This window comes from Rhineura floridana, chromosome 2 (assembly GCF_030035675.1).
Source record: "Rhineura floridana isolate rRhiFlo1 chromosome 2, rRhiFlo1.hap2, whole genome shotgun sequence".
Classification (NCBI taxonomy): Eukaryota; Metazoa; Chordata; class Lepidosauria; order Squamata; family Rhineuridae; genus Rhineura; species Rhineura floridana.
In genome coordinates, this window is record NC_084481.1 from 219,374,240 (window position 1) to 219,390,155 (window position 15,916).

The 15,916-nt window shown below is 44.3% G+C and overlaps 1 protein-coding gene across 2 annotated transcripts in view; it reads left to right on the forward strand.

The window, feature by feature from the left end:
* The window catches only part of TDRD9 (tudor domain containing 9), a 153,147-nt gene that overhangs the window by 128,390 nt on the left and 8,841 nt on the right, over positions 1-15,916 (forward strand). For both annotated transcript variants that reach the window (XM_061612279.1, XM_061612280.1), the window contains 9 exons: positions 1,044-1,155; positions 2,855-3,067; positions 5,634-5,723; positions 5,814-6,074; positions 7,766-7,921; positions 9,763-9,833; positions 10,510-10,619; positions 10,771-10,867; positions 10,979-11,117. In XM_061612279.1, the coding sequence (XP_061468263.1) occupies positions 1,044-1,155; positions 2,855-3,067; positions 5,634-5,723; positions 5,814-6,074; positions 7,766-7,921; positions 9,763-9,833; positions 10,510-10,619; positions 10,771-10,867; positions 10,979-11,117 (1,249 nt within the window). The remainder of the gene's footprint in view (positions 1-1,043; positions 1,156-2,854; positions 3,068-5,633; positions 5,724-5,813; positions 6,075-7,765; positions 7,922-9,762; positions 9,834-10,509; positions 10,620-10,770; positions 10,868-10,978; positions 11,118-15,916) is intronic.

The window sequence follows — 15,916 nt, forward strand, 5'->3', positions numbered from 1 at the left end:
GGATGTTAGGAGAGCGCTCAAAGTTTACCTCTCTCGCACCCAGGATATTAGACAGACAGACGCATTATTTGTATCCTTTCATCCGAGATCTTTGGGGAAAAAAGGTGTCCAAATCCACTTTGTCCTGTTGGCTTCGAGCCTGTATTTCTATTGCATATCAGTCACTTAATTTGCCAGTGCCGTCTAACATCACGGCCCATTCGACCAGGTCTGCTGCCACTACGGCGGCTTTCCCAACTAATGCTCCTCTTACAGACATATGCAGAGCGGCGGTATGGGCTACCCCTAACTCCTTTGTGAAGCATTATAAGATTGATCGCTATGCTTCAGCTGACGCCTCTTTCGGGAGACGTGTCCTGCAACACGTTATTTCTGATTTGTAACTTCCTAGGAATCCCTCCCTATTAGGGGGCTACGTTGGTACATCCCAATCTGATGGCAGGCTACCTGTGGAAAATGGTCCCTTGGACCCACCTGAAGGGTGATTTTCACAGGTATGCCTGCCATCACGTCCCTCCCTTGTGGGGGATTTCTGGGGAAATTGGTTCAGTATTTCGTATATAGTTCAATCTATGTGCTTCGTGCTCTGTCTGATTTTCTTTACTTAAAACCTGTTCTTATGTTGCAAGTTCTATGATATTTGCTATGTATATTTTCTTTGCTGCTGGGGCTTTTGCCCTTTGGTTACTTTCAGATTACCACTTCGGACTTGTCATCATGAAGACTGAAGTGGGAGGGGCTCGAGCCCCAGGTTTTAACTCTAGTGCATTCTTGCCTTCGGACGCTAGATGGCAGTACTACCCAATCTGATGGCAGGCGTACCTGTGAAAATCACCCTTCAGGTGGGTCCAAAGGACGATTTTCTATTCTTGACAAAGCAATTTATCTGGATGCAGAGACATCTGAAATCAGTATTGTAGAGGGCATATATCCTCATTTCTGGGGCACCATCCAGAACATTTTCATTGAGGGAGGGAAATCTCCAAAATGCAGCATTTCAGTGATTTCTATTCTGTTTGTTGTGCTTCATATTTTGTTTTTAGAGTGAATGTGGACTTCCAGAAGCATACAGTGTCTCCTATGCAGAAGTTCAGTAGCACTTTGGAAAAACTGCAGACCATAAGCAGCCTTGATTTATCCATCAATGTCACAGAGGTACAGAAGCTGTAAAACAGTGCCGCAGCAGTTAGTGATGGTTGTGAATTCTAAAGTGGGAGAGATCAAGGCACCAGATTTTAAGTCTGTGTGTGGGAGTCCTGTCCTTCCCTGTGCTCCTTTCAAATCGGGCCAGTCAGTGCCTAGTCTGAGAGGGTCCAGGTCTTCAAGTCCTCCTTGTTGCCTCCACCCCCTCCCTTTCTCATCACTGACCCTTTGGTTACGGGAAGAAGGTGAAAGCAATGGGCAGAGTCCAGCCTATGACCTAAAGGCCACTGCAACAGTCTTGTGACTTACCCGGATATGTGTAGGGGGCATCTGTCATGCCCTGGCACAGGGCTTAGACAGAAATTTCACTTCACATTCATGCAAGAGGTAAAGACAGTTGGTTATATATAAACAAAACTTTACTGAAGGACGGAACAGTAAATAATTATCTTAGAAAGGAACGCTCTCCAGAACACATTTATAACTAGCTAAATCCAGAGATGGTAACTAAGAAGTCTGTCTTTGTTCGTTTCTGCCTCTGGCCCAGCTCTGACTAGGAAAGGACTGAACTCTCAATTTATATTTCTCCCAATTTCTTATTTTTTTCCAGCCTTAAGTTCAGTTTGCCCCATTTCTGCATCAGTTTCCTTTTTTTAAAGTGCTGTTGAAAATTGGGCATTTTAATGTGCAGCTTTGCCTAATAAACACATTTGTGTATGCAATTTTGCCTCAATTTGTATATACTGTATTTGCAAGCAGTTCCCACACCCCTGATATAATGCATTTTTACGTATAGCAGTTTCACCAATATGTGTGTTTTACACACACTTTCCACTAACAGATGCTTTTTTGTACCCCTTTTTTTTTTTTGGCTGGAGCACTGCATTGCGAAATTTGAGGAAGTGCATATTTCAAAAGACAGTTGTATTTTGTTTCACATGCTGTTTCAAGAAGTGTAAATTAGGTAGGTTCAGTAGCAGTGGGTGCAGTGGCGTGGCTTCCCTGGCTTCCCAGTGCCACATGTCACTGCTGGTTATAGGGAGGCCAAAGGGTCAAGACGGCATGGAGCTTGGTGCGGGCACGGTAGCAGGAGCATCAGATCGGCTCCATCGCTGCATTCAGAGGCTTGGATTGGCTTCATTGCTGCTTCTGTACCATGCTGAGCCAGCAGGGATGCACAGCATTGGAACGCCAGGGGAGCAGCGCTGCCCTTCTAGCTGCTACTGGGGAGGTTTACATTAAAACGCAAACCGAGCCAAAATTCTACCCCGTCCCTCTGTGTGGAAGCCATTAATAATAGTTTTCCATTTCTCACATAATGGCAGGCTATAGTTAACTGGGGTCTTTGGATTGTTGTCCTGCTTGGGCAAAGGGAGGAGAGAAGCAGCTGCATGCAGGTCTGTGGAGTTTGTGCATATCCTGTGCGTAGCCAGTGTGGACTAGGCCCTGGGAGACCAGGGTTCAAATCTCCACTTGACCATGAAGCTTGCCGGGTGACCTCGGGCCAGTCACTCTTTCTCAGCCTAACCTACCTCACAGGGTTGTTGTGAGGATAAAATGGAGAGGGAGGAGATCCGTGTACGTCACCTTGAGCTTCTTGGAGGAAAGGTGGGATATTAATGGAATAATAAATAAATCCAGGATTATTAAGTCAGAATTTAACTAAACACGTGTTAGTTTAAAAATGTCTCTCTCCCCCTCCCCTTTTCAGGTAGTTGAAGTTGGACATTTCTGGGGTTACAGAATTGATGAGAAAAATATGACTTTGCTCAAAAACCTAGCTGCTGAGATCAACCAGCTGGAGCTGGCTCCTTTGCCAGTTCGTCCTTATCCAGATTTGGTTTGTTTGGCACTGTTTACAGACTGGGGAAATGAGAGGTACTACAGAGCCCAAATCCTGTATGTATCTGGAGAGAGTGCAGAGGTACTTTTAATTAATTATATGTCAGATCTAAGGAAGCACACACACACGCATTCTGTTGCATTGAGTTTAAATGGGTGCCAAGCCCATGTGGATTCCCTTATGGCAGCGATGGGGAACTGGATCTGGCTGGTGGGTTGGATCCTTATCTACCCCCACTGCCCCTGCAGGCAAAGTTTGACAGGCAGGTGGCACTGCCCACTTGTCAGTCACCTGGCATCACAATGTCAGGGGAACCTTTTTTGTTGCATGGTTTAGAATCGAACTGTGCAGACAGAGGCATTGAATTTGCAAGCCTGTCAATCAGCTGATCAGTGGTCGGAGCTTGCAATGCACTGTGCACAGACATTTGCAGGCACTGCCTATTGGCAATCCCCCTTTTGGGTCCAGCTGCATTTTTACCTGCCTCACATCTGATTAGGGATGGAAAGATCTGTCAATTTCTCAGTTTGTCATTTTTCCAGTCAAATTCAGTTCTCCCCATTTCTGCAGCAATTAGCGATTTTATTTTTTTTTGAATCCTCATGAAAATTCTCCAGCATTTTAGTGTGGTTTTCTCCTAATAAAGCACATTTTTGTAGGCAGTATGGACTGACACATTTTTGCAAGCAATTTCTCGTTCTATAATGCATTTTTGTATGCTGCATTCACTCGTATATTCAGTTTTGTGTACAGTTTCCCCTAATACCATGGTTCCCAAACTTTTTTCCCCACGGACCGCTTGAAAGATTGCTGATGGTCTTGGCGGACCACTTAATGATTTTTCTGCCTGTGGTATTTTCATTTGCTTCTTTTATTTCTTATATTGTACTTTATTGTATTACAATTTGCATTTCATAGAATTCAAATTGTAATACAATAAAATATAAGCCAAGAAATAAAAGAGGCAATAAAAATACAATTAAACCAATATGAGTATTTAATGCAGACATGCTACAGACCATCTGAATGATGCTCACGCACCGCAGTTTGGGAATCCCTGCCCTGATATATGCATTTTGTAAAGGTTTCTTGGTAGGCAAACTGCATTGCAAAATTCAAATTAAGTTTGAATTTCAAGGGATGGCTATGTTTTGCTTCTCATATTGTTCAGGAAAATACAAAATTTGATAGATTCAGCTTCAAATATGAACTGAATTGAAATTCTCCCTCATCCCTACACCTGATATCATATATGATATCAGTTGTAGGGCATGTGGGTGTGGCTTGACGAGCATGGCCTCATTGGCCAAGTGGGGAGGCCTAACAAGCCTAATTAGGCCCATGAGCTGGAGGTTGCCCACTGTTGCCCACTTACAATTTTAAATACGTTGCTTGTGGTCTTCTTTTGGAGTAGTAAAAGCATTTATCCCTCTTTGAAGCAAGCTTGAAGACTGATGCACATTATGGCAGCAAACAAAAACAATAACCCTGCCTCTGTGTAGCAACTATCACATGTGGTACTATAATCCATTGACAAACAGTTTCTTGGATACAGTATGTTTCTGGCTGCCACTAGCACGGAGACTTCTAATGCACTTGGGGGCATTCATGTGGTGAAATCTTCAAGTGTTATAGGTCCCATTCATTCATTCTTTCAATTTATTTCCTGCCCTTCTTGAAGGAGCCTAGGGTGGCTCATGAGTGCCACATCAGTATGGTCTGGGGCAATTTCTTCAGTGGAGGCTATAATGTTTGAATCAACCTTGGGGCTTTAAAAGTAGCAGAAGGGTAGGGGTGGTAAAATGCTAGTCAGGGAAAGCGATCGAGGGGGTTAGGGAAGGGTAAAATATATGAAACAGTAGTGGGGAAGATTCATTATGCTGGCAAATCGGTCTGACTTCACATGGCCATTTTTCTTTTAAAAAATGACATCCTTGGGGACATAAGAAGCTGCCTTTATAATGTAGGAGTAGCCAACATGGTGCCCTCCAGATGATGTTGGACTCCAACTCCCATCAGCCCTAGCCACAATGGCCAGCGGTCAGGGATGCTGGGAGTTGGAGTCCAAAAACATCTAGAAGGCATCATTCTGGCTACCCTTGTTACGTTGAATTTGGACCCATTGGTCTGTCTCAGAATTCTCTCCATTGACAGGCAGCAGCTATAAAGGGATCCATGCAAGAGGTCAGGCAGGAGTCTTTCCCAGCCCTACCTGGAAAAGCCAGGAATGGCATCTGGGGCCTTCCACATGCAAAGCATGTGCTCACCCACTGGGTTTTTCTTGGTGGTCCATAGTGGCCCTTTTGACGCCTGTACTGTTCATGGATCCACTGATGGGCAAAAGCTCACAATGCAGATTGAGCTGCTCTTGCACTGTTTGTTGCCATACACTTCAAAATATTCCTGCCATTGTTTTATCATGGAGTTGCTGCAACAAACTGCGTTGTTCTTAGAGCATCTTTGTTCTTTCAATGTGGTCTTTTTAAGCGAAGCAGCCATTGACTTAAATGGCTGTCTTAATCATACAATGCAATAGCAGGCTAGTTTTGCATGAGGATGCTGTTCTCAATTTGTAAGCTAGCCATTTTCCTCTATGCCTCGAAAGAGTTGCCAGTCTTTCCTTCATTACTATTGTTTTATTGTCCAGGTTTTCTATGTAGATTATGGCAATAGATCAAAAGTGGCTTTGGACCACTTGCGAGAGATTCCAAGCCACCTTCGAGAGCTTTCTTTCCAGGTAATGTTTCTTTTTGTTCTAAGGATGGAGGAACGGTGCTATTGGCGCTGTTGAATGCATGTATTTGTTTTTGGTGGTTTTTGTTTTTAGGCACTGGAATTCAAGGTGCGCAGAATGCGACCTTCTGCACAATCTCTTGTATGCGGAGAACAGTGGAGTTACGCCGCAAGCCAGAGATTTGCCTCCTTGGTCAATGGCTGTGCTCTGATGGTGCACGTCTTTTCGATCGTGCACAGCATCTTGCATGTCGATGTGCTTCGGTTCTCTGGGCTTACAGATATTGTGAACGTCCGCGACATACTTATTCAGGAATGCTATGCTGAGCTGGCAGAAGACTCCTATGAATCAAAAGTATGTGCATTTTCTCTGTATGTTAATTTTGGAGTAAAGAGAGGGCTTGGCATTTTAGTTTTTTGAAGCTGTGAAAGCAGGGACAAGAGGAGGGCAGCTTTTAGGCTTAACCTTTGTTCTGTTGTAAGTGCTAACTTGGCATAGGCAAGGCAGGGGTACCTTGGACAGCTCCGTGCAGGCCTTGGGCTGGAGACTTAATGAGAGCAGAGCTCAGATGTTGCTTCAGCAGCATCAGTCCCTCAGACTGAGCCTTCAGTAGCATCAGTCCCTCAGACTGAGCCTTCAGTAGGAGCTACAGCTCTGTCAGGGCAACTAGCACCTCCTTCGTTGAGAGGAGCCTCTTCATTTAAAAGTGCCCAGCCTACTTTAGCATTTTTTGGACTCAGATTCAGCAGGTGAGACTGTGGTTGCACAGGGCTTCTAAGCTGGAGGCCAGTGGGACAGGAAGAACAGTGCCTCAGGCCAGAGGTGTACTGGCAACATGGGCTGTTCTTGTGGAAGAGCTTCCAGCTGATTACATGCTTCTGGAGCTGGCCCTGAAGGCAGTTCCCTCTTCCACTCTGCTTCCCTGGGTTTATCCCCCTGAAGAAGGATATTTGGCCCCAGAGTCATGACAACCTAGGTTTATTTGGTCCTGACTTTTGACGTGAGCGGGAGGACTGCCCCGCACCGGGTCCTGTTTTTGTCCTGTGGAGGAACCCATGGGACAAAGCAGCTACATGGAGTGCTCCTGGTGAGCAACTTGCTCCAGTAAGGGCTGGAAATGAACTGAGCCAATCCACTTCTCCCAGGCTGTGCCTCCTTTTGCAGAACCAAAGTCTCTTAAAAGGCCGCTTCCCTAGCTTGCTGATAGGTATGTTTCCTGTGTTCAATAGTGTGTTTCCTGCATTATTAGACTGGCAAGGCAGCATGGGAGAAACCAGACAACCTGTTTGTTGAGCATTCATCCTGGTTTGCTTGTCCAAAGCTCATGCAGAGATTAGACTATCTGGTATTTATTGAGCATTCATTCTGATTTGCTTGCAGTGTGTTTATATGTCTTCCTATTAATCATGTGCTCAGTGCATTTTCCCATCACTTTTTTCCTAAAAGGGGATTTGTTGCACTAGGGCCACAGCACGCTTTATTGCAGAAAACCTAATTTTCCAATATGCAGTTGAATCCCTCCTGTGAAATACTGACAGTCTGAGCCCAGGGGAAGGCACCAATGGTGGTCCTAGCTCTGGTTTTATGGACTTGGTGCTTTGGGATCTGGTTCAGCGGGCTCTTCCCTGCCAGACTTGGATTCAGGGTCAGAGCCAGGAACCCAGTCTGGATCCTTCCTCAGTGACGCTGTAGCCTCCAACTTGGTGTCTTAGTAGGAAGCTGCCTTATATTGAGTGAGACCATTGGTCTGTCTAGCTCAGTATTGTCCACACGAGCTGGCAGTGGCTCTTTGTGGTTTCAGACCAGAAATCTTTTCCAGCCCTACCTAGAGATGCCAGGGATTGAAACTGGGGCCTTTTTGCATGCAAAGCAGATGCTCTGCCATGGAGCTACTGCCCTTTCCCAAGTTTTTCGATGTTTCTTCTCTAGGGTTATGACAGGTGCCCTCCATCCACTGTCAAAAACAAACATTCACTGTAAATAAAACATTATCTCTTCCCCCAAGGCCCAATAGCTCTTAAAACTTTTTTTCGTTTCCTTCCTAGCTAAGCCATGAAAACCTTAATCAGCTATTTTCAAACCACGAAGAATGGAAGAAGACTGTATCTGTCCAGAGCAGCCCAAAAGATGAAGAGCATTACCTGATTGAAATGCTGCTGGAGAATGCCTCTGCCAATAGGTTTAGTGCACCAAACTGCAAGGTAAGCTTAAAAGGTGTGATTATTGTTTTCCCCTGCTTTCGGAGTTTGAGTTACGGATGTACTGAAGGACGTAAGGCTGCTTTTCCACCTATGTGTCTCTTAATAACAGGTGGCTTCATCATTCATCATTGAAGCCATGTGGCTCGTGCAGGGTTTTTTTTTGGGGGGGGGGTTGCTCCATCTTTACAGAAACCTTAAACAGGTGAACAAATTAAAAAATACACTGTGTTCAGCTAACTAATTGATTTGTGGAGGGGTCACTGTTTGTGCAAGCAGTCTTTATGCTCTTGGTTGTCTGAAGTTGGAAGAGGCTGTACTGTGGCATTGCTGCTGAACCACGGTTTAGTGTTGCAAGGAAGAGTTGTATCAAGCATTGGGCTCACATGCTCCCCACAAGGAGGAGGAAGTGTTTGATTCTGATTTAGAAATGGCTTGTCACATATTTCAAACCCGACGAAGTATGGTTTGTCAAGAACTCACAAGTACCCACCGGGTCAACTCCCAAGCCCAGGGCAGTTGATCCCGGCCAGGCACAACCCGTGCCTCCCTTACCAGAACCGGGTTAAACCAACACCAACTCTGCAAGGTAGGTAGACTGCCACCACCCCTTAAACCTGGGCGCCCACTCTGGGCCAAGGGGAAATCCAAAGTGTCAGAAATAGACCTGCCAAGGATTCCGAAAGACAAGAGCCAAGAATGCACTCCTTGTCTTGGAGCCTTAAGGCAAAATATCCAGCTGCATGGTAGTCTGTGGCTAATTGGCCAAGGTGCTGAATTCAGAGCCAATTTCCCCCTGAAATGAACACACACTGGTAAATAAGAGGTAGCTTTATTGAAATAAAATATAAGTGCAAAAGTAGAGCAGCAAAATAGTTCCTTCAACCAAACACCGCTAGGGTTAGGTAAAATACAAAAGGCAAAGAGTTCAAGTCACAGGTAAAAAATAACAAAGCTGTCTGTCCAAATGGATACTCACATAATATAGGTAAACCAGCAGAGAAACATCATGGTTCCACTTCTCCTCAGAGATGTATAGCCTGGATAGCAAATGGAAGATGGAACCCCAAGATCAGGTAGCACTAAGGAACATTGGGGAACAAAGACCATAGTTCTATTTTTATGGTGAAAAGCCCAGCAACATCCAGGAATTAATTAGCCAAGCAGGGGGCTTTCTGATGATGAATTCTTCTGGAACTTTCATGCCTAACGGTCATGCACTTCGCCAACCTTCTCAGGCTTGTGGCCTTGAGGCACCAGCCTCACTGCCTAATTAACTGAGTTCAGCTGTGAGAAACAACAATTTCATGGCCTCCCAGAGGCCCTAATTCAGGCAAGATGTTTTCCCCACAATTCCTTGCCACAGAACCTTTTTAGCTGACTATCTTACAAACCAGGCTTTCTTGACATAGCTAATCTTAATTGTTTTGTTGAAATAAGCCAACTTCAAACCATAGTTTTAAGAAGCTAGGCTGTTTCAACAAACCTTAGTTAAGATTAACTAAATGTAGGGAATGGATGTTGCATTTAACTGTGGTTAATCTAAAATGGAAGCTTTCAGTCTTCTCATGTCTAAACTGGAAGAAGGGAGAGTCTGAGCCCCAGGCTTACTGCAGCTCATTATGGCACTCCTAGATGATGGTTTCATATTACATGTCAACTGGTTTTAAGGAGCTGTAGCAAGGTGTTATTTTGGTACTTCCATATTTTCCCTTCCTATCCAGAAACATGAGCCATGTTTTACTTTTTTCTTTTTCATTTTTTAAAAACTTTTATTACACGAGGAAATCCTAAAATTGACTGATTTGCATGTTTCATGTTCTGCTCTGTTTTTTCCCCCAAAGGCAAAGCTGCTTGGTCCGTATAACCCCTACAGTCTGAAATTCAGCAGTATGACCAGAATCTCCAAGTTTAGGTAGGATAGCAGGTTATTGTGCTTTGTAAGAAACAATTGGAGGAGGCTGTTGCCTTCGTGCTTTGATTGTGGAATTCTCCAAGTGATTTGGCACGGAACAGAATGCTGGTCTGGAGCAGGTCTGAGGAACCTGTGGCTCTCTGGATGTTGCTCAACTACAAGTCTCATCATCCCTAACTCAAGCTGGCTGGGGCTGATGGGAATTATAGTTCAACAGCATCTGGAGGGGCCACAGGTTTCCCACCTGTGATCTAGATGGACTCTTGGTATGATCCATGAGTTTCTTCTCATTCCTTCATCACATAGGGATGTAAGGAGGCAGTAATTTCCGTCTCATCTGGGTTCAATGAAATCAGCCCTGTTTCTCTTCCACTACAGTTCAATTTCTGCTACATTTTATTATGCTCATGTCACAGTAGGAACTATCTTGAAGTCTTGAAGAGACGTTCCATCCTCCTTGGGAAAGATTGAGGAATGACTCAAGAAGCCTTGTGTCAGCCGTAGTTTTGTTGCTGCTGCTGTTAATGCTGTTTTGTTAATGTATTTATAAGGTTTTAGTAGAATAACTAATGAACAACACTTTCGCAGCCTTGGATTACTTCTGTTTTTATTTATCATGGCTTCTCTGCAAAGCTAGTGTATAATCAAACCAAATTATTCTTTTCCCCCCTTCTAGAGCAGTCTTGGTAGAGAAGGAGAGTGTTAATTCTGTTGTTGTTGTTCATGCCCCTGAGGATACATTTCAACAAATGTTGGTTGCTGCCTCCATAACAGTAAATGCAACAGGTAAATAGTGCACTGTTGAGCATTAATAAAGAACTGATTGATCACTTGTGCCTGCACTGTAATTCTGTTACCGTTATTGCTTATGTTTGTGAAATTGTTGCGTTCTTTAAAATGGCCCATTTATTGTTCTTGTTGTTTTTTACAATAACAGGATCCACAATGTTGCTAAGGGAGACGTGTCTAATGCCTCATATTCCAGGACTTCCAGCATTGCTTAGCATGCTGTTTGCTCCTGTGATAGATCTCAGGTATGTGCACATTTTTTAGGAATGACGTAGCAATAAGTTTTACAATTGTCTGTGTGAAATTGCTATATTTTTCCTACACTTGGTCATTAAAAAGCTTGTGGCTCTCATTAGGGTGGATGAAAGCAGGAAGAGGTACATTGGTGTTCTTTGTGGCTTGGGATGGAACCCTGTGCTAGGAATACCAGTCCTTTCAGACCATGACATGGAATATACGTTTGATGTGAAGATTGATGCAGATGACATAACACAGGTAAACTCTGCATGAGTTCATTCCATTCTGCTACCTCATACTTTTAATGACTGCTCTCAAGTTTCTTGGAAATGAACCAACCTTCTTGTTAGTTTCTGTGCAATGTGCTTGCCTGATCCGTAGACTGGAAATAATCTTGTTTCAGAACCTATGTACCTTCCAGTAGCAGCAGTAGTAGCTGTCCGAAACTTGGAAGAGTGACTTAATTTACAGTGCAATCCAAGATCAGCCGAGATGAAGCAGTTTGTATTTATTTATTTATTAAATTTATATCCCGCTCTTCCTCAGAAGTCCAGGGCTGCAAACAAAAACACTAAAAGTGCTTTAAAACATCTTCAAAACAAAAGAATTAATACGTTTTAAAATGAAAACAAAACATCTTAAAAACATCTTTAAAAAAACTTTTAAAACATCTTTAAAAAGCAATTTGAAAGTCTCTGCTTAAAAGGTTTGTTGAAAGAGCCACCAAAAACGATAACAGAGATGGTGCCTGTCTAATATTTAAGGGGAGGGAATTCCAATGGGAAGGTGCCTCAGCACTAAAGGTCTGCTTCCTGTGTTGTGTGGAATTGACCTTCTAATAAGGTGGTATTTGCAGAAGGTCCTCACCTGCAGAGCACAGCAATTGACTGGATATATAAGGGGTAGGATGATCTTTCAGGCATCCTGGTCCCAAGCTGCATAGCGCTTTTTACACCAGAACCTTGAACGTGGCCCGGTAGCTAATGGGCAGCCAGTGCAATTTTTTCAGCAGCAGGGTAACATGTTGGCAAAACCCTGCCCCACTGAGCAGCCACACTACCACATTTTGCACCAGCTGCAGCTTCTGGGCCAACTTCAAGGGCAGCTCAGCATAGTTACCATAATCCAGCCTGGAGGTTACCATAGAATCATAGAATAGTAGAGTTGGAAGGGGCCTGTAAGGCCATCAAGTCCAACCCCCTGCTCAATGGAGGATCCAAATCAAAGCATTTGCATGGGCAACAGTGATCAGGCTATAATGGTCCAGAAATGGCCGCAGATGTCTTATGAGCCAAAGCTGGTGAAATGCACTCCTAGTCACTGAGGTCACCTGGGCCTCTAGAAACAAAGATGGATCCAGGAGCACCCCCAGACTACAAACCTGCTCTTTCAGAGGGAATATAACCCTATCCAAAGCAGGCAACTGAGCAATTAGCTGGACTCGGGAACCACCAACCCACATCATCTCCATCTTGCTAGGATTCAGACTCAGTTTATTGGCCCTCATCCAGTCCATCACCGAGTCCATGCACCGGTCCAGGGCTTGCATAGCCTCTCCCAATTCAGATGTTACAGAGAAATAGAGCTGGATATCGTCAGTGCACTGCTGACACCTCGCCCCAAATCTCCTGATGACCTCTCCCAAGGGCTTCATATAGATGTTAAACAGCATGGGAGACAAGATGGTACCCTGCGGCACCCCACAGCACAACTACCAGGAGGTCGAAAGACAATCACCCAATGCTATTCTCTGAAAACAATCCTGGAGATAGGATCAGAACCACTGTAAAACGGTGCCTCCACTACCCATCTCACTAGATTGGCTCAGAAGGATACCATGGTCAGTGACATCAAAAGCCATTGAGAGATCAAGTAAGAATAACAGAGTTGCACTTCCCCTTCTCCCAATAAAGGTCATCCATCAGGGCAACCAGTGCTGATTCAGTCCCATAGCCAGGCCTGAACCCAGATTGGAATGGGTCAAGGATATGACAGATACTGGTCTTTTCCGGCTGAGTTACGGTTCAGCCAGGCCTAGGCTGATGTAAGTCCCTCACCCTGACTCAGGTGGGGCTCTGCCAGCTCAACCGGTGGAACTTAAGCTGGTGAAACGTAAGTGAGCACAAGTCTCAAAAAAGGCATTTCAGGGGCATGGCATGGGCAGGAGAGGGCAAGGAGATACTTACACCAATTCCAACCCCTGTTCAGCTCCGTTCTGTGACCTACATCCCAGTCCTCAAATCTCAGGCCCACATTCACCTGCTGGCTCAGCCAGTAGTAACCTCCCTCAGAGGCTCCTGAACGGAGCTTGGAATAGGAGTAACACTTTGGTGTAACTTACACCGGCTTCCTGTAGTTAAGATTGATATGTTGTATCTGATCCTCACAGAATGAGGTGGTAAAATTGAATCTACCACTTTAGCCTATAAGTAGGTAATCACATTTTTGGACATTCTCCTATTTTTTTAAAACTCCTTGCAGATAGAAAAGCAGAATCAGGCAAAGAATTTGCTGCCATGCTAGCTTTCTTGTTTGCAGGACGTCAGGCATCCGCGTGACTTTTTTCAGTTCCAGGCATAAACCGTTCTGCTTTCCTAGGTTTTTGGTGGAATATAATTATGGTGCTGAGCATAGTTTTCATCAGCTGTGAAAGGGTCTTTCAGGATGTCCCTGTTTTGTGGGTGGGATTCGAGTGCAGACCAGCAAATTTAGGCTGGGGAGTTAAAATGGATTTGGCACTCTTGCCCACCAAAGCTGCTTCCTCCCCAAACCAGACTTTCTGCGGTAAGGAAAGTGATGGGGAAAATGCACTGGAAAAGTTTGGGATAATGATGGCCTTGACATGATGTCATATCACCTCCCTGTAAACAAATTGGGATGAATACTTAGTGTACAGGCCACCTGGAACTTGAAGCAACCTAAGGCGGATGCTGAATGGCTCCTGATTTTAGTCCACTATATTTTTGTCTCTCGTTATGTTTTAATTTTGTATGTAAATTGCCTTGGTAACAAGAGAAAAGAGTAAGTATTAGAAACAAAAGGAATGAATTCCTCTGGTTGAACTGGGAAACAGGTCAAGATTATGCTTTAGAAGGAAAAAAAAAGGTAACACTGAGAAGAGGAAGCTGGCGCCCCCAGGAAAAAGACTCCACTATATTTATGGCCCCAACCTATTAGACCCATCTGTTTTGAGCTGCTGCTGCTTCGTCCTGTGTTATTCCACATGTTAAGCTTGAATGAGGAAAGCAGCTGAGTAAAGACGCCCCCATTTGAGCACATCCACCAATGAGGCTAAACCATTAGGGCCAATGGGACGCTGCCCCACCAACCCCAGTCTGCCTTCAGCCAGTCCTCACCATCTGCTTCTTACCTGCAAGCAACCCAGGGGATGGCACTGCCTGTCAGCTTCTCCCTCCTCCTCAGTCTGTGTTGCCTTTGTAGAACTCATCAGGGAGGAGGAGGATGGGGTGCAAAACTAGAATTAGTTGACTCTGCCTGTCTTTGGCTCTGGCTCCACCTACCGTTGGCCTCCCTGCCTCTTGCACTACCAGTCCCAATATGCACCACTTCCTATACTGCACATTTAAGCCTCTTTGAAACTTGTTTAACTGCCATGATTTCCTTCGGTAAATCTAAGAAATTGTCGTTTGCTCAGAGTGCCGAGCTTAAACCCCACACACACACACACACACGAGAGAGAGAGAGCTTATTAGCCCAGCCTTGCTGAAAAGTCCATAAAATATCATTAACTGGTTTAACATCACACCTGCCCATATATCCCTGCCTGAAAGGAACTGTAGAGTTGGAAGGGGCCTATAAGGTCATTGAGTCCAACCCCCTGCTCAATGCAGGGATCCAAATAAAAGCATTTCTGATAGATGGCTGTCCAGCTGCCTCTTGAATGTTGGACAGCTCACCACCTCCCTAGGTAATTGGTTCCAATGTCGTACCCCTCTAACAGCTAAGACATTTTTTCTGTCTTCCTGTAACTTGAGCCCATTCTGTGTCCTGCACTCTGGGACGATCGAGAAGAGATCTCAACCCTCCTCTGTGTGGCAACCTTTGAAGTACTTGAAGAGTGCTAGCATATCTCCTCTTTTCAAGGCTGAACATGCCCAGTTCTTTCAGTCTCTCCTTATAAAAAGAAGAAACAACTCTGGGCCCAACTTGTACTTGCCACAAGCAACCATTCAGGTGGCCAGCAGTGGTTGGCATGGTGGCACAGACAGGACAGTCCTGCTCACCTGGCTTTCCAACGCTTAGTATCAGTGCCAGTTACTGGCAAACTCAGCATGGTGCGGGCTTGATGCCAGGAGGGTTGGATTGGCTCCATGTCCCTGACACACTAACCTGCCTGCACCTTGCCCCTCTCCCATTTGGTAACTGGCAGTGATGCTTAACTTTGGGAAGCCAGGTAAGTAACACTGCCTTGCCTGTGCTGCCCTGCCAATCGCTGCTGCTGACACACACGCACGCACGCACACACACAAATATGGGAACTGAAACTCAGCCATCCTTCAAAATTCACACTTCTCTAGATTTTGCAATCCTCCAACCAAGCAATCTTTACCAAAAATGAATATTTTTGTGATATTTTGTGGTGTTATTTATTGATACTGTTGTAGGTTTTTTTAATTATTATTATGGTCTGAATTATTTTTATTATATTGTTTTGTTCTTGCTATGGAAGCCACTTTGAGGTCACCTGGTGATGAAAAGCGTCATACAAATATACTAAATAAATATATTAGGGGAAATGGTGTGTAAAAATGAATATATTCATGAAAACGACATACAAGAATGCATATCATTAGGAGAAACCGCTTGCAAAAATGTATACATTCATCAAAACTTCATATAAAACGTGTGTTAGGAAAAAGTCACACTGAAATGCTGAAGAATTTTCATTAGGATTTTTTAAAAAAAGATACCTGCAAAATGCAGAAATACAAATAATCAAATTTATGTTTGGAAAAATGGGAGCCCAAGAGAACTGAAATTGACAGAACCTTCCATCCCTAGTAAGGAACCATGACAAGCTTCAAATACATATAAAT